The 22,854-nt window shown below is 40.3% G+C and overlaps 1 protein-coding gene across 2 annotated transcripts; it reads right to left on the reverse strand.

Annotated features, from left to right (window-relative positions):
• Nucleotides 1-201: 201 nt before the first annotated feature.
• On the reverse strand, nt 202-20,361 carry LOC309696952 (serine/threonine-protein kinase 38). Of its 2 annotated transcripts, none has more exons than XM_082518504.1 (14): nt 20,230-20,361; nt 11,646-11,783; nt 11,148-11,199; nt 10,104-10,226; nt 8,705-8,788; nt 8,504-8,627; nt 8,018-8,172; nt 7,688-7,790; nt 5,519-5,580; nt 4,626-4,743; nt 4,409-4,532; nt 4,142-4,237; nt 2,732-2,826; nt 202-2,643 (listed from the first exon to the last, which is right to left on the reverse strand). In XM_082518504.1, exons 2-14 carry the CDS (start codon nt 11,774-11,776, stop codon nt 2,507-2,509), a joined length of 1,404 nt encoding a protein of 467 aa, XP_082374630.1. In that variant the 5' UTR covers nt 11,777-11,783; nt 20,230-20,361; the 3' UTR covers nt 202-2,506. The 2 variants fall into 2 exon arrangements, with proteins under 2 accessions (XP_082374630.1, XP_082374629.1); XM_082518503.1 differs by having other exon boundaries at nt 7,679-7,790.
• Between the last annotated feature and the right edge of the window lie 2,493 nt (nt 20,362-22,854).

Below are 22,854 nucleotides of genomic sequence, written 5' to 3' on the forward strand. Positions count from 1 at the left end.
GTATCCTGCTCATATTTTGGAATAAGGCTGCAAATATGACGAGACACGGAACCAGTGAAGGGCTCTACGTACTCTATGGCTGAAAAAAAAAAACGACCAGTCTATGATGGAGCTTAGTGTCTGTGGTCTTTGCTTCGATTCTAGTTGTGCAAGACTTCTCGAAGAATATGCAGTATTAATACTGCAAACCTAGGCCCATAATACTCTTGCAAAATACTTTAATTACCAAGAGGTTCACTTCTTGGTTAAAAGTAGATAAATAAATAAAAATATAATGCTACAGAGTTCAGAAGCAATACAGGAAGTGCAGAATAATTAATTGTCAAATATTAGAAAACGTACAACAGCAAACAGTGGTATATAAATATTGTACATCCACCTTCTCCAAAGCCCTTATCTGACTCAGACGACATGCAGAGCATAATGACGAGCACAGCATCTGCAAACATTGCTGGTTTAAAAAAAAAAACAAACAAAAAAAAAAAAACAACCATGCGCGCGCGCACACACACACCCAATAAAACAAGTCATTCTACATCAGTTTCTTTAAGCCACCACATCTACGGTTTGGTTAAAGCATGCAGAGCTGGAGCATCATAACAGACTGTTAAAAAAATGGAACCCAGCCATTCAAATAAAAGGAGCACTGTATCCTAAAATGTACTGAGATTTATCTACCCACTACCTGTATATACTATATTACATAGAAAAGTCAAATCTTTGATTTAAGACTCGCAGAAGACCATTCCAGCAGAAACATGAGAAACAAACCAAACATTTAGTTTTCACAAACCAGTCTAACATCCGTGATATCTTTGGATACAGCTTCAACTATACGAGCAGAGTTTCATCTTGGAAATATTACATCTGATCATTTAAAAACACAGCATTAATCTGATCAAAATACAATTTAACAACATTGCTAAGAGTTTGGATTTGCTGAAGTTAAAAAGAGGGGGGGGGGGGGGGGGGGGGGTCTACACCTCATTCAAACAAACAGCATTTTGAAACTACTGTGGCAAAAAGCACTTTCCCACAATTCCAAAAAAGTTCATTTACATTCACTTTAAATGACAGCATTCTGGATATTGTGTTCACTGAAGAATCATTTAGCCCTCAATGTGGATGGACCGACTCTCCACTGGTCCTGTCTGCTCTTTAGTGGAGACAAACTCATGTTCAAGCCATTTCACCACCTCTTTATCACATCAAATAGATTTCAAGCTGCAGCAAACCAGTTTGAAGGAAAATCAAACCAGTCCAAAGTGCTTTGAAAGCAGTGATAAGCGCAGAGGTGGCAAAGAACCATTAACAGAGCTGGAGCACAATCCTGGGGTCAAAGTGTTAACACCATTTAAAGCTACATATTAATGGACCAATAATCATGTCTTAAAACCCTCACTTTTATGCATAATACAAAAGTTTCTGAAATTGTTAACCGACTAGTGTCTGGTAACAACTAGTCAGTCGCACATCCATCATAAGACTGTTAGTCAATCACTCAAACAATTATTCATTCTTCAATTTAATCTTATAATCCATTTTAATTAAAATATATTCCCCTTTAACTAAAGATGCTTGCTGGTTGGCTCTCCTGAACATTTGTAACATTTGTCTCTATAACTCTGAAAACAAGTCACCAATTCAAAATGATTAGTTGCACATTAAATAATGAGCACAGCCATTAGTGGGCGTTTCCTTCCCCTGCCCTGTCAAACCCAAACTATTATTTTAAGCACGCAATATAAGGAGCTGGAGGCTTGATTATACTACAGCGACATCCACATCATTTAAGGTGCAGAAGGCAGACATGATGGGGTCAAATGTCACATGATCTGTGTGTGTTTGTTCCATAAAATTCATAATTCTCAAATATGCACGCTTTAACCTAAACAAGCACAACAGAGTTAGTGGAAGTGAAGAAATGGAGAGATCAAACATTCAGTTCAGTCTTTGGTTTGATCTTAAGAAGCCAGCAGCACTTTAGACAAGCCCAGAAAAAGGAAACATAAGAAGGGAATCCCTGAAAAGCATCTATTTCATGTCACGTGACGATTTGATGCCATCTTCAAGTTGACATGTTTAAAAAAATAATTTCAAGGAGGGGGATGTGCTGGTTTGGAAAGACAAGAGCACTTGGTAAGTCCAACAACAGTGTGCTCATTTTACACACAGGGAACATCAATGGTGCTATCAGGAGTGAAGAAAACCATCTGCAGCCACTGGTGGAAAATGCAAGTGGACATATTATTCCCAGTTCAGTGTCATTGTGAGCAGGAAGTAGAGAAGTACCCTCGGAAGCATTAGATAGAGCGAACAGCTGCAGAATGATTGCAGCAGTTCCTACTAGTGAAACGAAACATTCCTGTGGAAAGCAACAGAGGAAAAGTAGTCCCCTTTTTATTTGCAAAGAGCTGTGTGACACCACACAGACAGTTCTTTCAGGACTCGAGACAGCTCCTTCAGGATTCATGGAGGAGTTGGACAAGCACCCGTGTGGTGGTGTTCATCTTTTCCCCGACTTCATGTAGGACGGGATGGCACCTCGAGCCGTCAGGCCTTCGAAGCGTTTGTAGGTGTAGTTTATGAAGACCCAGTCCTTGTTCTTCAGATCAGCTTCAGCCTGATTGGACACCTGAGTGGCTGGAGTAACACAACAAGTAGTAAGGCATTTTAATAATCTGAGATTTCACAACAAAGCATGAAATATTTGGAGCTACACTGTATGTACCTGTAGGTGTGAGGATATCTGAATCAGGGAATTCGTCAAAGTTTGAGGTGTCGTCAATGCTTCTGATATTTATGGGAATGGCAGCAGGCCTCTCCCTGGAAACATCAGTAAAGTTACAAAACGAAAGTCAAAGTTTGCATTTGAAAACAGAATCAGCAAATTGCCTGAATGGCTAACGGTCCTCTCCACAAATCGCCGCATTACTTTGTTGGAGGGTTTTGTGTGTCCCAGTGATCCCAAGGGCCATGCTGACCTCTGGTAGGATCTCCCAAGGCAAACGATGAAGAGCGATTCAATTGACCCCTACTGATAAAAGATGACCAAGGCACCAGTGTACCCTGTCCGGGATAGAGTTACGGGGGCCCCGCCCTATGGAGCCAGGCCTGGGGAAGAAACTGGAGAGAGAGCGTTTGGTGGCTGTGCCCAGCTTGGGCTACCCTCTTTTAGGCCCAGCACCTACAGGTGGCGCAGTAGCATCAAATGAAGTGTGTGTGTCGGTGGCAGAGGCCCAAGGTCCGATCCCTAGATACAGAGACTGGCTATCGGGAAGTGGAACGTCAACCTTCCTGCGTGGAAGGAGCCTGAGCTAGCGTGTGAGTTTGAGAGATGTCGGCTCAGTTGCGCTAACCTCAACGCATGGCTTGGGCTCTGGAACCAGACTTGTAGAGAGGGCCTTGACTCTATTTCAATCTGCAGTCAAATATAAGGATGTCCATAAGTGCACATAGCACCACAACACCCTAGGGCACAGGTCGATGATTGATTTTGGAATTCTTTCATCGGATCTGTGGCTGTATGTTCTGAACCTTCACGTAAAGAGAGAGACTGACAGGGTGCACCCAAGTGTATAGTGAGGGATCACTGGGAACGTGTTGCAGAGGCCGAAAGTATGTCTGTAATCCCACTGACACGCTTTCTATAGAGGAAACAGCGTCTCGGGATGAGGGGAGGGTGACCCTAATCCTTGGCTGACATGCCTCTGAAATGTCACGTGGAGATCTGGGGAGGTGCCTCCGGACTGACAGACTGGGGTAGTGGTTCCTATGTTTAAGAAAGGGGACTCGAGCGCCTGCCTGTCAGGGAAGGTGTACGCCAAGGTTTGCCTGTTAGTCAAACCTTAGATACGGGATAAATAATGTGGGGTTTTTTTGTCCTGGTCACAAAACAGTGGACCAGGGTCTTCATCCTCAAGGACATCTGAGGGTGCACAGGACTCCAGCCAGACAAAGATCATCTAATGAAACTCATTTTTAAATGCCTTCCTGTTGACCTGTAGGCACATTCACAACTCTCAGAGATTCTGGGTTCTTCTGTTTATGTTAAGTTGATTATTACAATTTAAAATGAAGACATTTGAGAATTCAACATGTCAGCACAACCATCTTTAACGTGCGTGGCAAGTATGCCCACCTGATATGGTCGTAGTCTACGCCCTCAAAGAAAGGATTGGACTTGATCTCCTCCACGCCCGAAGCCCCAATCCTGTGCTCCTCCTCACAGCAGAACCTGTAAACTCACGATCAGTTAGTACAATGCAATACAAACACCTCAGGTGTTAGAAGCCATTAGAAAGTTGACATTTTTGAAACCTCCATTGTCCGCATACAAAACAAGAGTGACAACAGCATGAACTACTATGACAGGATGGGAGATGAAGGAAAGCAGAGGTGCACTTGCCTGAGAATGAGGTCTTTGGCCTTCTCCGATATAGGCACCTCTGGAGGAAAGACGAGTGTTTCTCTCCAGTTCATCACTTTTCTGTACGTCTCCTGTGGCGTCTCTGAGCAAAATGGAGGATAACCTGCACAGACCAAAAAACAGGAATCAGATATTATAAAAGTCCATCTTATAATAACCTCAAAAGGTGAATAAGATTCATTTCCTGAAAAATTACCTATCAGCATCTCATACATGATCACACCCAGGCTCCACCAGTCACACAGTTTGTTGTATCCATTTTGCATGAAGACCTCTGGAGCAATGTAGTCCGGTGTTCCCACTGTGGAGAATGCCTGATGGATAAAGGAAGGGGGTCAATACATAGGATGAAAGGATGGGAAAAGCTACCACCTTTGTTTAAATGTTACACTTCCCACAGACAGGCTTCACAAAGACATTGCTTTGTCTGCACCGGGTAAGATCAAGATTTAACTCAGGGCTGATCTAATCAAAACAAAAGGAAGTGAGATTGTAATTCTAGCCACACAATGTCATGCTTCCTTTGTGCCATACATTTACATTATTATAATAAATGAATATGAGCTTTATATGTCGGTAACATGCAGGACTTTAATGACCGTGAAAAGCATAACACTGTGCTTTCATCCTTCAAATGCTGCTGTCGTCATACGTTTCAAGAAGAGCACATTATTACACTTTTTCTGTAGATTCAATGAATTAATAGTTTAAATAATGAGCATTTCATTACAGCGGGGGCAGAGGAGTGAGGGGAAGACATGCGGGGTGGACTCGAACCCGGCCGTCCGCTCTCAGCCTTATGGCATGTGGTCGCCCGCTCCACGCACTGAGCATTTCTTTTTTACATTTCAAATTGTACAATCAAATACTCCCGTGGGTTTCTCTTTTTATTCACAACTAGTAACATTTGGCTCTGGGGTTTATCGTGAGCCCCTGACTGTGGCGCCATGTACGATTTCTAACAACTATCCCAATGACAAAAATATTTCCATTAACATTGTTTTTGTGGTGTTACCAAATCCAATCGAGCACAATACCAAATAGCAGACATTTTCTACACTTTCTAATCACATGTGTTTTCAAACCTACCAGCTGCCTCCTGTTCCTCTTCCAGGTCTCTGCTTTCCTCTTAGAGTTCATGTTCTGGGATGCTGTGTAGGCAAGACAACTCCATATTAAAAGCTACGACTCCATCACTGTGCATACAAACAGCGAGGCTCTCATCAGTCATTGAATACATAACATTTGTGCCACTGAAGGTGAGTGCAAGTCTTCCTCACGGTCAGGCCTGCTGTTTCAGCATGATGTCTATGATCACTGTGTGAACACAACTGTGAAAAGGCTGAGGTGTGCCAAACTATACAAGAACCAGACTGAAACCAGTCACAACAGCTCATGTTTTGAGGCTGCACTTCAGCCAATGCTTCAATACACAGAAATGTACCATCTGGTATACCATCCGGAAAGTATCTGATTGCCAGTGGCTTAATTTGTCCAGCATGACAATGATTTCACCCACACTGCCAAAGCAGTGAAACCATTCTTGGATAGACAAACACACAATGGAATACACTCAGACTGGCCTGCCCAGATCCCAGCATTATGGAGGCAGAGTGGGATCACGCTGAAAGGATGATACAAATGGGCAGCCATCATCCAAATAAGAGCTTTAGAGTGTTCAGGAGAAGTACTCCTGAAGACTCCTTACAGAAATAATTAGAGAGCGAGAGAGAGAGAGCGAGAGAGAGAGCGCGCACCTGTGCTGAGGAATAAAAGTGTCCGACTTTCAAGTAAGGCTGCAGCGATTCATCAAGTATTTGGAATAATTCAACACATTTGGAGCTAAAAACAAACCTGCAATAGAAACGTATTTAGAAGCAGCGCGTGAATAAAACGTATAACGAGCCCACACAGCCGCTAGTTTTAAACAAAAACACTGATGAATATGATGCTGTCATAGTTTGATCACACACACACACAAACACAAAGAGGTGGAGTCCTTACAGACAGTGAGTGAAAGAAAGTGTTTGTCGTCCAAAACAGCAGCGCTGCTCCTGCGATCACCATTAAAACCTTTACTTTGAAAAAGTAAGTGTCCTTCATCAAAGCAGCTGATCAACAAACTCCAACATGAAGAAAAGCAAACTCAGCAGCTGCTGTTTGTTTCACACAGAAATCTGCAGTAAGCCTCCAGAGATTGCATTTAAACCTGCAGATGAACTGCTAACTTAGCCTGTTTGTACAGCAGCTGTCCTATTTGATGCCTGCAGCAAACGGGGGGAGTCTAAAGGGGGGCATTGGGTGTACTGGACCATATTAAGCCTTTGTAACACTTTTCAGATTAAAAGTGTTAATTGAAATGAATTAAACATTAATATTTAAAAATAAATAAACACCTTTTCACAAGCCAGTAAAACTAAGACACTGAGCCAAGCAATTTTAGGTTGTTATCAGAATGAATGAACATCTGCATCATAACATCTGTTTCAGCAGCACAGCAAACTGGCCTTCCTTCACTGCAGCCAGCACACGCTCCGTGTAAGGCTTACAGTCACTGGCTGCACACAAACCCACACACAAACACTGAACATGTGCACACCAGATACCTCATCCACGAGATAAAACACTGTCAGAGAGAACTTTAGAGCATTTATAGATTTTGGCACTTAAGGAAGTGTTTTCTTTTAAAATTTTAATGTAATATTTTATATAAAAACAGCCTAAGGGTTGAGTTAATGTTACAGTTTCTAAAATGGAAACCACTGAGCAGTTCATTTTAAAAGACCCGTGTTTATTCTCTTTGTATATTAAATATTTATTATTGCAAAGCTATTTCTTATACGATTCATCGATGGAATAATCGATAGATTACTCAATTACTAAAATAATCAATCGCTGCAGCCTGACTTTCATCCTTACTAGAACTGTACAAATTCTGTTGTGTGCACATTTTAATAAAAGTCTTTTGTACAGTACTGTAGGCCCAGATATTATAGTCACCATGTCAAATGTGACTGCAAACACTCAGACACTGTGTAGAAACATCCAACTTATAGCAGTATTCCTAGCAATCCTGCACATTTCCTGTCATCTGATTTATGGAAAACTGAGCAGAGGAGGAAGTCTGCTCACACTGACCGTGGTCAAACTTCTGAGCTGTGAGCACTGTTTTTAAGGAAACAAGTTAAATGCAAGCAAGTGACGGGGGCTGCATGCAAGCCATATTTGAATTAAATGAACTTTGCTGACTTTGCTTACTGAGGTCATTGGGCAGGCTGTGGTTCAGGTTCTTGTAGAACTCAGTCCGATGAGCCCTCTTTAAGCCTGTGCACAGCCCAAAGTCAGACAGCTTCACGTGACCCTGAAACCAAGAGCACAACATTACACATAGCAGCAAAGTATGACGTCATACCAGGGTCACAAAACCAGACGTGTGCCCCACTGTGACCAAAGGTCAAAGTTCCTCATAGATAAACAGACCAAACAGAAACTCAGTCTAGCTATGGTCACATGTTCCAATCATTTAAAAAAAAAAAAGGTGTTTCCACAGAAAACGTGAGTGTAGTAAAAACGAGAGCTCGGACGCACCCTGGAGTCCAGCAGCAGGTTGTCTGGTTTGATGTCTCTGTGGATGAAGCCCAACTGGTGGATGGAGTCAATGGCCAGCACCGTCTCTGCTATGTAGAACTGCGTAGCCTCTTCTGACAGAGTGTCCTTCTTCATCAGCAGGGTCATCATGTCGCCTGCACCACAGCAGCAGAGAACAGTCATTCTACAGGACGGATGAATGCGGTTTCCAGCACATTTAAGCGGGTTTATTTTACTAATTAGCATCAACGTCTGTGCAATGCATCGAAAAAACAAAAACAAACAAAACACAGAGACATGAGAGTGTTGTTAATGTGAAGCAACAGGATGACTAGTTTTTTCCCCTAAACTGTTTTTGACTGTGAGTGATGAAATCATAACTGACTGCCAGACTTATAGAGGGGTGCAGCTACAGTACTATTGAAGATGACAACAGCATTCTTGTGTCACAGCAGTTTTTCATGCTGAGCAGCGCCCCGTTCGTACCTCCAGGTAGAAACTCCATGATGAGGTAAAGGTTCAGCTTATCCTGGAAACTGTAGAACATTTTGACCACCCACAGACTGTCGGCCTCGACCAGAATGTCTCGTTCAGCACGGATGTGACCAACCTGTACATGGACAGGAAGAAGGGGTTACACACAGATGTCAAAGGGCAGCACTCCAGGGTGTGTATCCTGTAGCTCACCTGTTCTTTCTCAAGCATATCAGCTTTGCGGAGGATCTTCATAGCATAAACATGACCGGTGTCTTTCTTCTGCACCAAGCGTACCTGCAAGTAGAAATCAAGAGTGCTCATCAAAAAGCTGATGATGGGTGTGGGAGCTTCTCCTGCCCAGAAGTTAGCCTCTCTTCTTCTTTCACTGATTGACTGCAGGATGGATGGAGAGGACTATGGAAACCCGTTTTTGCCACTAAAAAAAATGTATCCTTAACTCCAAATTTTGAGTTATTTTCTCAAAAATTTCACTTATTAACTCGAAATTTCGAGTTAGCTCTGCCAATCTGCGTGAACGAAGTCATTTTCTTGTTACCCAGAAGCATATGGCGCAGAGTAATGCGCACTCAAAACCGGACCGCAACAGAGTTTTCGAGAGTACGTTTGCTGATTTTAACGCCATGTGATTCAGCTAATAACACAAGGATTTCATCATTTGTGAAGCCTGGCTGAAAATACTCAGCAATTCATTCATGTGCATTCATGACTGGCTGTAATACTGGTAGCTTAGCTGTAGCAGTACTTGAGGGCTTTAACTTCCGGGTAACAAGGAAATGACATCATTAACGTAGATTACTGATTGGCAGAGCTAACTCGAAATTTTGAGTTACTTTTCTGAAAATTTCGAGTTAATAAATCAAAATTTCGAGAAAATAATGTGAAAATTCGAGTTATGGATACTTTTTTTTTTTAGTGGCGGAAATGGGCTTCCATAGAGGACAGATCTACTAATGAAGCAGAGATTCTTTAAATGATGGAATTTTTTTTCTAATCAACCAGGTGAAGTGAGTGCACTACACTCTGCAGTGATATGCTGAGGGACCAGCACTGGAGCTAGTAACATGAGGAATCAGCAACATGTAACAGTCAAGACGTGGTTACTTGTTACATTTGGTTTTTTTAAATGCTGTAACAAAAAATATCTCAAATGTGGACAAAAATAAAGTATTTCTTATCTCATGTTCTGTTGGAGTAAAGTTCTATGTTCACTGAACCTTTAAAGCAACAGTTTAAATCAGAATGAGCTCCCCTCAGTCTCCTAGCATAGACCAGCTACAGTATCAGTTTCAAAATCCCATGTGGGCTTTTTGCCTAGCTATTGCATTCACAAGATTTTTACAAGACTTGACGTCTAACCTTCACCCTGAGGTTTAGGTCACCGACATTTAAACTCATCTGAAATTTTCAGCAGATACACCTACACTATCAATTTGAAACTTCGTCACCTCATTTTAGAGTTATTGCATTAGCAAACTTCAACGTGTACGTCAAAATTGTAATTGGTGCATTTCTACACAGTGATGAGCAGAGTTAGAATTGTTTCCGTTTTTTTCCATGTTTCAAAACAACAGCATCAAATGCTTTTTACCTCTCCGAAAGCTCCTCGGCCAATCACCTTCAGGGATTCAAAGTCCTCCAGACCCAGTCGAGTACGTTTCAAACGCAGAAATTCGGTCTCCTTCCTTGCATGCTCAGAGCGCCGGATACGTTTCTGCAGAGGACACAGCACTTTAAATACACTATACTGTTTAATTCACACTTCAGAGGTGTCTTATTTTAAAGCAATAATTAAAATTTACTGTTAAGCAAATTAAGATGTAAGAAAGAAAAATGACTTCCAACAGCCCAGCTTAGATTACTGTCTGGTGGATTTTCAGTGCTTCTAGCTAAAAGAATGAAGAACTGTTTACTGTTTAAGGGACTGCCAGTGAAAGTGGACGGTATAGCCATGATTTTTTAAACATAAAGCTCATTGTTGCAGCCCGAGGTAGCACAAAGGTGATCCCTTAGACTGGTTTATAGTTGAAATCCCCCCGTGTTATTGGTTCTGTTACCAGTTAGTTAACATAAACAAATGGAAGTCTACTGACCAAAAGCAACCAGACTCATTTTTAAAACTTTAAGTTCCGATTTCTTTTTTAAATGCAGCTACAGAGGCTGTTTGAGAGCAGGGCTCCATGCTGTAAATTAGCCTTTGTACATGAAGCGTTTCATGTCCACTGTGAGACTTTATTATACTCTGGAGCAGACACAGACAGCTGGAGATACAACAGCTGATTGGTTGTTCCCGTTACACTCTTTGAGTATAACATTTGAGTGCACTGATTCTTATATAGTGTTTGTCTACTCTCCCGGAGTACTCAAAGCGCTCTATACAACATGCCTCATGCCAATAACACTCATTCATACAAGCACTTTCTTCTATACTTTAGTGCTGTGTAGCTAACATTCATACTCAGATGGTTAGTATCTTGCCCAAGGATATTTGGCAATCCCTGGTAGGGCCAGGGATCGAACCACCAACCTTCCAATCAGTAGCTGACCTGCTCTACCTGACCTACACCAACACGGAGATTACACACACTGTGACATAAGTCTCCAGAACACACGGGTCAGTAAACACCTTACTCACCTCTTCATCAGCCAAGCCCTCCTGATCCATAACTTTCTCCAGCTTCTGCTGCCTGAAACCACAGCACAGCTTATTACTGGTTACAGGCATAAGTTATTATGTTTCTTTATTAAACACATGACAAACACAGAACAAAGCTTTAGTGCACTTTTACTACCCTATCATTTTCATATAGCAAAAACGTTCTGTACTAAAAATGCAATAAACCAGTCAGGACGAGGTTATGACTATACTGTACTGTGAATGTCACAACAGGAAGTGACCCCTCCTCAGTGTAATACTGACAGGAGCCACATCCTGATGAACCAAAACAAACAAAGTGGGTTGTCCATGCATTAGCCATCAGGTTCAGTTGTGCTGCGAATTCAGTGGTTAGTTGTTTTATTTGGAGGACAAATTAATCGGCCCACTGTTTTTTTTTTGTAGCTCATAACTAAAGCTAAAATGGCAACGTTAGCCTTTGTTCATGTAAGAAGCACTAAAGCTTGTGAGCGTTACCTCATCTCTCTCTCCTCATGCTGAGCGATGAGGTTACTATAGAAGTTCTCCAGGGTCACTTTGGCCATGGTGACCCTCTCTTTGGTGTGGTTACTCATGGAGGGGTACGAGGTCTGGCTGGTCATTGCCATGCTTTACCTGAGACAATAAAAAGAGCAAAGAGTTGTGCACTGAAGGATGCAGAGAAGACATCTGCTCTATTAAAACATGTTTCGTGTTATGGTAATCTCAGATTTCCCACATCTAAAAATACTAAACTATGAAATAAGAAGACCGTTGGTCCACAGAAAGAGGAAGGAAAGTAGCAGGCTCTGCTGCCTGTGACAATGCTGCTATGAAGAAACAATGAGGAAATCTAACATGTAAAAAAACTGACACCAGACCAGAGGAGGATATTTTAAATATTATGTGGAAGGGCTGGGTTAGAGTTGCATTTAAGTCAGGAAATTGAGCAACTGTTGATTATTGTGCTTTAACACAACTGTGCAAAAGCCTTTTCCCACATGTCACTTTATGTTTTGCTAGGAAACAGTTTGGACCATTTGAACAAGCTTGAACAGTCATACTGATACAACCAGGTATCTATATTACCTTTGAAAACAGCCTGAACTCTCTTAAGCAAGCTTCCAACTATTTCTCTCAGTCATCTTCAGGTTTATCAGGCTTCCTGATGAATATTCCAAAAGCTTTCTTTGGATGATGTCTGCTAGTGATGTGCGCGACTAGTGGACTAGATGATCGTGGACGGTAGGGCAGGGCGATATGGCCAAAAATATATATCATGATATATATTTGAAAATTTGCGATAACGATATAATTTCTGCGAGACAAAATACAACTCCACAACTTTACTAACGCAAAAAAAAAAAAGCTCATCCATTTATTTTACTTAAACAAGCAGCTGGGTTTTTGTTTTTTTTTGTTTTTTTAATGTGCATTAAAGCTATATAAACATTTAACAGTGCAAACGCAAATTCCAAGTTTAACCAAAATGCATTTCCAGTAGAAATGGGCTGAGATATCCTGAGCATAACCATGTATAATATCCACTTAAGTTAAAAAAAAAAGAGGTGCTTTGCTACATTAAACTGCAGTGTGCCAAATAAAAAAGTCAAATACGTATTTTTAGGGCTGCCACAAACGATTATTTTGATAGTCGACTAGTAGGGCTGCTGAATTAATCGAATTTTAATCACGATTACGATCTGGGCTTTCAACGATCATTAAAAATGACTGCGCCGATTATTTGCACCTCCCTCGTGCTTTACTCTCGCGCTGCTTGGGCAAATCAAGCGCACCTCTCTGCATTTCGAACACGCGTCACAACAATTAAGAGAACCCAAGCAAAGCTCGGAAAGCTAAGCAGAAGTTATTTGGAGAGGAGAGAGTGACTGCTGTTGGTTGAAAAGAGAGGTATAAAAAAAACAAAAACAAAAAACAAACAAAAAAAAAAAACACAACACTTCAGTGGTGTGGAAACATTATGGGTTCGCGGAGTTAGACGTGGATCAAGTAGACACAGTGTGTAAACTTTGCTGCAGTGTAGCTGGACCACAGAGCAACACTGCAAAGTTAACTAAACATAGATGTTTAAATTTTTCATTTATTTCTTATATTGCAAACATTTGCACTGTTATCAGTATTTGCACACTATTTTATATTATTTTTTTAAAGTCATTATTCAATACATTGTTATTGTTAACCCTTTAAAGCCGGTCAGAGCAGCACGCTCCGTTTTGCGTAACTATTTTTAAATCCCTGTAGAACCGGAACCGCGCAAGCTAGCGCAATAATTTTTTTGCATATGAAACCGGAGTTGTTGTACTTACATCTTATGCCATCAGCTTGTCCTCGGTCACGGTTTCCTTCCACATAAAGCTTTGCAAATATTGCATAAAAAGCGCTTGCAGGAACAAAAACATAATATTCCAGAAACACGCTTTGCCGATCCGATCAGCTGTTCGTAACACTTCCCACATTGAAAAAGACGTCAGCGCGAACTGCATGTCCGCCATTTCCTGCCCGAAACCGGAAGTGATGTCATTTTCGCGGAAAATGTAGTTTTTTTACTTGTAGGCCTTAAAAGCCTATACTGGTGTTTTTATAAGTCATGTTTGACTCTATACTTTTCTGAATAGTTTCTGGGATGCTTAGAACTTCAATTGCACTGCTGGAAAAGTTTATTTTGATGCACCTGCTGTTTTCTTTGCAAATTTGCATCATAGGATTGTTTTTCCTGCAGTATATAAAAATTGCTGTATCTCCAAAAAAAACTATGAAGACACTCAAAATAAATTTCCTGTTGTTGTAAACTATTTTTTGCAACTTTTTTGTATTTAAAGTTTTGAGGGATAAACCTCTTAAACTTCTCTAACTAGAAATGTATGTAAAAAAACAAAACAAACGATTTTCAATTTTTTTGTAGTTTATTGCACTTTTTTGCAATTAATGTAGTTACTGTGGACTTAATGCATACATATCATTAAAATATGGGTTATAACAGTTGTATTGATGTATAGCAACTTGAAATGCTCCCACAAATGGCACTACAACATGTAAAAAAATAATATAAGCTCTGGCGGACTTGGTTCTATAGTAGGTCTTAAAGGGTTAAATAAATATCGTCAAATAATCGAGATCTCAATTTCAGTGAAAATAATCGTGATTATCATTTTTGCCATAATCGAGCAGCCCTATCGACTAGTCACCGATTATTTTTGCGATTAGTCGACTAATCAGATCATCATCCATTGGACGTAAAACGTACAGCTTATTGCACTAGCAGCATCTGCTCTTATATAACTATCATTAGCTTACAGCTTTAAGTGTTTAAGGTATGTGCTAACTAAAAATAAAGACAAGATGATAGTTTATTACATTTTAATGAAATTTGCAGATTGTTTCCGTGAAGTTTAATAAACTCCTTGCTATCTAAAATATAACAGGACACTTGAGTATATTCTCGAGCATCTCACACTTCTGATAATCAGTTGTCTGCTTGATTCAGCTGTGTAAAAACTTTAATCTCAGACAAACCGATTTACTCAGGAACAAATAAAACACTGGAAAAAGCCAAACAATAACATTTTTAAATGGTAGACGGCCTGCATTTGTATAGCGCTTTTCTAGTCCATAGGACCCCAAAGCGCTTTACACTATTCAGTCATTCACCCATTCACACACACATTCACACACTGGCGATAGCAAGCTACATTGTAGCCACAGCTGCCCTGGGGCGCACTGACAGAGGCGAGGCTGCCGGACACAGGCGCCACCGGGCCCTCTGACCACCACCAGTAGGCAAACATGGGGTTAGTATCTTGCCCAAGGATATTTGGCATGCAGCCAGGATGCAGCCTGGGATTGAACCACCGACCTTCTGATTAGTGGCTGACCTGCTCTGCCACCTGAGCTACAGCCAGGTTTAAGTTATCTAAGTGACTTATATATGTTTAACCTGAGTAGCGAAAGATGGCGGTGGGTTTGAAAACTATTTGCTGGGAGTCCGGTGTTCTCACCGGCTCTAGTGAGCCTTGCCCCCGGCGAGCTATCGAGCTAGTGGGTAACAGATGTCTCCGAAAACGTCTGAGCGCTTTTGAAAATATGTGTTCTTGATAAACTGAGCAGATATTTGAGGTTTACACAGCTACATTCTCGACTGAAAATATGTTAAACGTTTATTTTGTGACCCAGAAAGAATAATAAGAGTAATATTAAAACTAACTAGCTGCCGCCATTGTTGGAAACTGAGCTGGGCTGCGCTATAAATTCTGGGACACAGCTTCTTCTTCTTCTTCTGGGTTTAACGGCAGTTGGCATCCTTGTACACGCAGTGCTGCCATCTTCTGTTTCAGTCCGTTATTACACTCTTAAATCCCACTACTTATTCCTGCGTCTTTTGTGACCTTACAAAGCTTCAAACGACGCGTCGACTATTAAATCAGTCGTCTGCGATTTTGATAATCGACATAATCGTGACTAGTCGACTAATCATGGCAGCCCTAGTATTTTTCGGACTATAAGGTGCACGGGGTTATAAGGCACATTAAGCGAAACAAAGCAGTCAGATAAATCAAACTTTATTCAATTCATTCTTCTTGCTTCCTCCACTTCTGTACCATTGATTCGTTAATGCTGTATTCTATCACAGCTGCTCTATTCCCATGTTGTTGTAGTATATTAATGACTAACTTCGTATTGTGGCTCAGAATAGAGCTGCTACTCTAAGGAGACAGGAGGCAGTCGAGGAGGTCGCCTCCTGGGTAAAGTATTCCAAAAAATCCCAAAATCCCGAACACCGCTGAAATGGAGCCTCAAACCATGACAGACACTCCACCGTGTTTACAGTTCGCTGTAGACACTCTGAACAACTATTTCTTTAGATTCATTGTACAATCAGACTTGTTGCCACTGATTTTTAGTCTAGTTTTTGTGTAATTTGGCACAGCTCAGCCTTTTCTCCATGTTTCCTTTACTTGAGAATGGCTACTTGACAGCCTACTCTTTCATTCATGCCTGTGCATCTCGCAGGTGCTATGTTAGGGCTTTGGTAGGTCTTTTAGATAATGTTCATCTGTAGACAGTTTTGTCATACTGGGGTTTTTTTTGTGTGTCTTATCAAGTTTCCTCAAATTTTTAAGGAAAATCTGCAAACCTCGCTGAGATTGTGAGTTTTTGAGAATCAAAAGTCAATCAAAAATACTATTTCATTCCTGCGAAACTGTTGGCTGACGTACAGCTAAAGAAGAAAATAAATCATACATTTGTGACATAGGCTGCTAGTGAAAAAAAAAAAAGAGCCATACAATTTAAAATTGCATTCAAGTTGTTTGGTATGTGTAGATGAAACACTGGTTCATCCCTTTTGTTTATGATTGAATGATTCATAGGTCAGTTTGTGACACACTGGACCTAAAAAAAAAAAAAAAAATGCAGCTAACATGTTTCATGAATCACTGTTATGACCTGAAATCCAAATATAAAACTGTCATATTCAAATGTCATGCAGCAGTTATATACAACCATTTATATTAAAATGCATTAAAATGCTGACAATGCCTTGTGAGTTTTTGGGAAACAAAAGAAACAACTAGACTGCACACCAACTACACACTCCAAACACATTAAATGTCACAAATCTCGCCACTGTCACAACTTTCCTCAGCAAACAAATGTCACATAATTTATTTGTTGGGTTTGCGAGCACAATCAGCTTGCCTCCAGTATTTCCTTAGACTATCGCCTTTTTATTGTTTCTTTCTGCACGTATTATTAGAATCAGGATTGTCGTTATTTAGCCAAGTTTGTGCACACGGACAAGGAACCTGACTCCAGTTCACACTTTGCTCTTCTGCAAGGAAGAAGACTCTAAAGATGTAAAATTATTGCATATACTGCTTATTTATTTATTAATTTATTAATTAGGGATGTTCAACGTTTCCTCAGATCTCTTAGTCTACTACACGAGGAAAAAAATTTTTGACTAACTGACTAGTCTAAAAACCAAGAAACACGCAGGTATTAGGTTGAATTTGATACGCAAGTAATGGAAAGTGTCAAACTAACAAAGGCACCTGACACCATGAATCACATTCTTCAATAATGAATCATGCTGCTTAAATGCACAGCACCTCACATCACGCCTTGCCAACACTGCACACTTACTGCAGACCGACAACGCAGAAGAAAAATGATGAAAACAAATCGACGTTTAACATGACATGAAAACACAGAACGCGTTCACGCATTACTAAAATATGACATCCGAAAAACGAATGAACTGTGTAGTGTGGTGCTTAGTGCTGTGCACACTGTTTGAATGTTCATGACAGCCACTGAATTAAAAGTTTAAATCTAAAATAACAAAATAATAAATCATCCGCTTATCTGATGTCGGGTTGCAGGGCAGCAGGGAAGCCCAAATCTCCCTCTGCCACCTCCTCCAACTTATCCGGAGAAACATTGAAGAGTTCCCAGGCCAGCCAATCGATATAAGCTTCCCAGTGTGTCCCAGGCCTACGCTGCGGCCTCCTCCAAGTAGGACATGCTTGGTCTAAACACTTTACCGAGGAGGACACAGCTTTAGCCGTGTCCTTTCAATGTGGAGGAGTAGTGGGTCTACTCTGAATCCCTCCCAAATGACTGAACTCTTTATCTGAGGGAGAGCTCATCCACCTTTTGGACAAAGCCAATTTGTATCCGCAATCTAATTCTAATATTGTTAACAAAAAGATTACGCCTACATTTACAGATTCATGGTGTTTCTCAACAACAATGTGTCATCTGGAGGCAGATGGCTAACATTCATGAAACAATAATATATCGAATCGTTAGTCTGCCTGCCTGTTGATTCTTGCACTCTCACTACGATCAGCTGATTTCAGTTTGGTTATGGACATTAGCTTTATTGCACAAAAGGATGAGAGCGCAATGGTAAAGTGGAGGACAGATACAAATGCCTCATACTGTTAACACAACTTTGGCTCTTTGAAAGCACCTGCACAGCAAGCATGCTAACGCTAAGCCGAGAGCCCACAGTGATGTTAAAGCTGAGTAAATGCTGACCCCAGACCAGCACCGTGATAAAGTGAGCCACAGCTGAACATCAACAGGTAACAAACTGATGAACAGCCAGGCTGCAGCTTCCGTTCTACCTGTTCATGTTCCTACAGTAGAATCTCTGTGGATCACTTTAAAGTGTCTTATATTTGATTTGTGTCATCAGCTCTGTTTTCATACCTAAATGCTCTGAGAAAGCTCAGGTGTGTCCTCATTAGGACAGGGATTTGTGTTGGTTGTAGCCTCGGGTCTATATTGTTAATTGGTCATTATGAGACAGTATTTCAGATCATTCAACATGAAAGTAATGTAACAAATCCTAGGTGTAATCAAGTAACCTACTGCATTACCTTCAAGGAAAGTGTTCTGTGTAATATGTGCATTAATTACTTATTTGAGTAATGACAGGAACACTGATCACAACAAAGAGTGGCAACACCTCCAACATGCACAAACATGCAATTCATTTGCATGAATATGATGACTTTGATATGCTGCTTAGAGATGGTGGTGACTCAAAGTGGAGCCAATGAGAATTGATAAGTGATATCTATAATGGAGTAGAAACTGCTCACTTCTTCCCCATCCCTGATGATTACAGGACCAGTGCTGCTGTTTTGGATGCTGGAAACATGTTTCTCACTCAGCGTCTCAGTAACAGCTCAGCCTCTTTGCTCTTAGTGGTGTGCACGCTCCATGTGACAACATCATATTCACTATGTTATCAGTGTTTTTGTTTATAACTGGGGGCTGTGTGGGCATAATGTTGTTATTCTTTTTATTCACACGCTGCCCCTAAATACTGTTGCAGGTCAGTTTTTAGTCGCACATGTGGGTGAAGCACTCATGCTACAGAGTGGCACATCATTGAAGCAAAACCTTTTACAATTGAATTACTTGATGAATTGTACACTATACTGTTACATAGTTTGTGACAAAGGATTCAAATATGTATAAAGAAGGAACTTATACATTGGACTGTTTAACAATTTGTTAGGAAAGCACACAGGCTTCCACTGTGGGAAATCAGCACATTTCCAACCTCCAAACCACCACTAATCCCTAAGAACCACAAGTATTATCTCACCAAGTTTATAATGGTAGACTGACAATGTCATGATCCCCTGCAGCCTGTACAGCTAACATTAGTAACTTTAGTTACATTTGGTGCGTGGGAGAGTAAATTATTTTTTATGTGTAGTAAACAAATTCTATGAAATTATGCACCACGTAACACAATTAGAGAAAAACAGGGGGGGGGCTATGTCATGTTTTGTCAGACGTTTATGACGTTTCACTGAAGTCCACACCGTCTGCCTTTTTCCGCAAGTTGCATCTGCTCAAAGTTTTATGATCTCAGATAAACAAGTGCATTAAAGGAGGAAATAAATAAAACGCGACGGTCAAGAAATAGCATTTAAACCCGACAGGAGCCAACAACACGTAGTTCCGGACGCACGCAGTGCCGAAAGAGTAAAGTATTACGGATAGAGAATGACTTAAGCCAACACTCACGATCCTTCCTCATTCTCTTGAAGTTTAGAACTTTAAATTTACAAAGTTTCATTAATCTCACTCTACTACACTAACTTGCTATCATTAGTTAGCTAGCTAGTTTGCTATTAAAGTTCCTGCCAGCGTAAAGTCAGCGAGGGAAAACATAAGCGATACCCAATACTTCCTTCAAAATAAAACGGCCCTTTTTCGAGGAAATGTTTCGCCTCAGCTTTGAATGTATGCGTCTTTATTTTTTTAAAGCCTTGACCAGAAAACACCGGCCTTCGTATCCACTGCTTTACAACTTGACTTGAAGTTCTCCAAACCAAACAGCTAAGTGAAAGTTAGCTAGTTAACGTTAGCTACTTATCTGCTCAAAGCGCCCCAGTCGTTTGTCACAAGTACAATAAGGAACAAAAAAACATATTCGTTACTTGTTTCACAAGGCAGCGAAAAAAAGAAAGCAGCTACTACAGCAACTTGTCGTCGTTTAATTCCACGTTTTTAGAGTTACTCTTTGTTCGCTTACCTTGGTCGAAGGTGCGGTAGCTGTCGCCTCTTGCTCTGCTTTGCGATGAGCGTTGCGTCACCAGCAGTTTGAACTCAGCGGACACCTAGCGGCGCATCATGCCCTCCTCCGTGAGCCAGCACAGGAAAGAGTGGATTTCTCCACTGCTCGTCACATACATGACACTTTGAGCGTTCACTCAAACACGTGGCGACATGTTAATAATTTGATTCTCATAAGACGACCGAGAAACAGCTCAACGGCATTACTGCACTGTGCTGTAAGCTAGCAACATTATTTGACAGCAGTAACAAAGCTCTTTATAGAAAATAACAATTTTAAAGGAATATAAAAATAATAATACACATTTAAAGGAAATCAAGAAAGCTTTAAACTCAGCAAACAATAAAGTTACAGCTATAAAATAATAGGCTATTCTCTGCATAAAGAGAAATGAGTGGCCTCAAGTTTCGCAATAATATTTATTTTTGCTCTGTCCGGTATTTAAAGACTCCCTGTGGCCTCTTTTGGATCCTCAAAGTCCAATTTCAGGATAATGTATTGCTGGTAATGCTGGGAAAAGTTTCACACAAGTGTAAATGGATAATTAAAGATTCATAGTTAACTGTATAATTAACCATGAAAAAGTTCGGCTGCAAAGTTTTATTAGAAATCAACCAAGAGTTATTTTTAGGTTTAGTATCACTCACAGCACATGTATGTAGGGTAGACCTCTTGTTACACTATCTACGCATGAATTGCTAATAATTGATAAGTCTTTCAATAATCATTTCTTCATTAAATCAGAGCTTAAGGTGCTGCCTCCAAATGGGAAATGTTTTCATTTTTGCATTTAATTGGAACTAAAAGCCATTACCGTCAACAACAGTCTGATACATTGTATTGTAAGTTTCTGAGAGTTAATAGCTTGAGTGATAGGCGGCTCACAGGACAACTCCAATTCTTTATTTGTACTATCCTTTCATTTCAGAGTGCAATGAGACATCAAACTTCATAATTTTCAATAAAAGAAAAACTGGAAAAATTGGGGTGTTGTTTAAATTTTGACCATAAAAAAATTATTAAATTATTTATGTATGTTTTTCAGATAGAGATGTCAATAAGTTTAAAAATGAACACCACCTAATGCCCCCATGAATTTGAAGCAGTGCTAAATATTATGAAATATTTTACATACAAGCAGTGAAAGGAATGAATTTACAGTACTATATAGCTATTGTTAAAGCCAAAAAACCCAACTGTGGACAGATTCCAAATTCCATGGCTGTATTTTTTGTATTTCTAACTGATGTGTCATTGATATCATTTTAAAGGAAAGAGGTTCCCTACATCTTTTTTGCAAGATTGAGAATAAAAATGAAACACGTCAATATTAAACTGAACTACTCTCCATTTTAAAATCTTGATGCTCAATCATCCAGGTAAGGAACGTCTTATGTTCTCTATTTAAAGGTTGCTAGTCTTGATCCAGTAACTCTATACAGTAACTCACTCAAAGTCACACAAGTCAGTTCTGACCCTGGATTTCCAGGAGTACAATCTCTGTGAGATCAGTTTTGGCAGACAACACATCTAAGCCATTCTTCCTTCTGCTGGCTGTTTGTTTATGGTTTAACACAAACTATTGTGCCAAGACATAAAGAAACAAAAACCCACTGCCTTTCCCCATGCCTTCTTGATAAACATTTGAACCTAGCTAACATATGGCTTTAGCTTTTAATAACTGCCCTTAAAAAAAGAGACTAATATTGTGTTATCTTTTAATATAACAACAACAAGGTGAAAAAAGACCCTGACCCATAAAAAGTACAAAGTACTTTCTCTCCTCAAACTTTTGTGTTTTCCACAAACTGACCACTCGAAAACACAGACAGACTGTCAGGTCAACAGTGTCCTCTAATGTGGCATCCAACCCAACTCTACCCCACAGTGTCGGTGTCCTGCATAGGCCAGTTTAGACTAGGCCTGGGTATCGTCACTGATTTCTAGAATCGATTCAATTCCGATTCACAAGGTCCCGAATCGATTCGATCCACGATTCGATTTAATTCGATTCGATTCGATTTAAATCTGGGAAATTTTGACAGTCAGAAATATTATAATTCAGATCAGTACATTTACATATTTTTGTATCAATAAAAAGGAAGCTGACACACGCAAGACTTTATCACAGGTGTAAGCGTCACAGCAGAGGCCTTTGTGTCAAAGTAGCTGAAGATAAAACACAGAAAAACATGAAGGAGATTTTCCTGGCCTGGGATTTTATAAAAATATTCTGCAGTACATCAAAAACGAAAGAAAACCATTAATCAACATATGAACATTACCTCTGAAGTTACAGCGGTTTTATTAGAGACACGGCTAAGCGTTTTGCATTTTGAATAATTTTAAAAAGTTTAAATTTGTTCAGTATTGAACAGCAGAAATGAGGTTTTCTTTTCGGAAGAATGTAAAAGGGAAAAAAACAGCGGCTGACAGCGCTGTAAACAACGGTAGACTTGTGCATAACAAGTAAGCGAATAATGAAGAAAGGGAAACTGTTCTTGAAGTACAGAGAGAGAGAGAGAGAGAGAGAGAGAGGGAGAGAGAGAGAGAAAGAGAGAGAGGGGGAGGGAGAGAGAGAGA

This window comes from Aulonocara stuartgranti (genome assembly GCF_965226115.1).
Source record: "Aulonocara stuartgranti genome assembly, chromosome: 20".
Taxonomy (NCBI): Eukaryota; Metazoa; Chordata; class Actinopteri; order Cichliformes; family Cichlidae; genus Aulonocara; species Aulonocara stuartgranti.

What these genes read in the sequence shown, in the direction of transcription:
- LOC309696952 (XM_082518503.1), bottom strand. Translation starts at nt 11,776, where the DNA reads ATGGCAATGACCAGCCAGACCTCGTACCCCTCCATGAGTAACCACACC. An exon ending in AGGGCTTGGCTGATGAAGAG is followed by an intron (nt 10,227 to 11,147) that starts GTGAGTAAGGTG and finishes TGTCCTCTGCAG; the next exon opens with AAACGTATCCGGCGCTCTGA. An exon ending in GTAGACTACGACCATATCAG is followed by an intron (nt 2,827 to 4,141) that starts GTGGGCATACTT and finishes TGATGTTTCCAG; the next exon opens with GGAGAGGCCTGCTGCCATTC.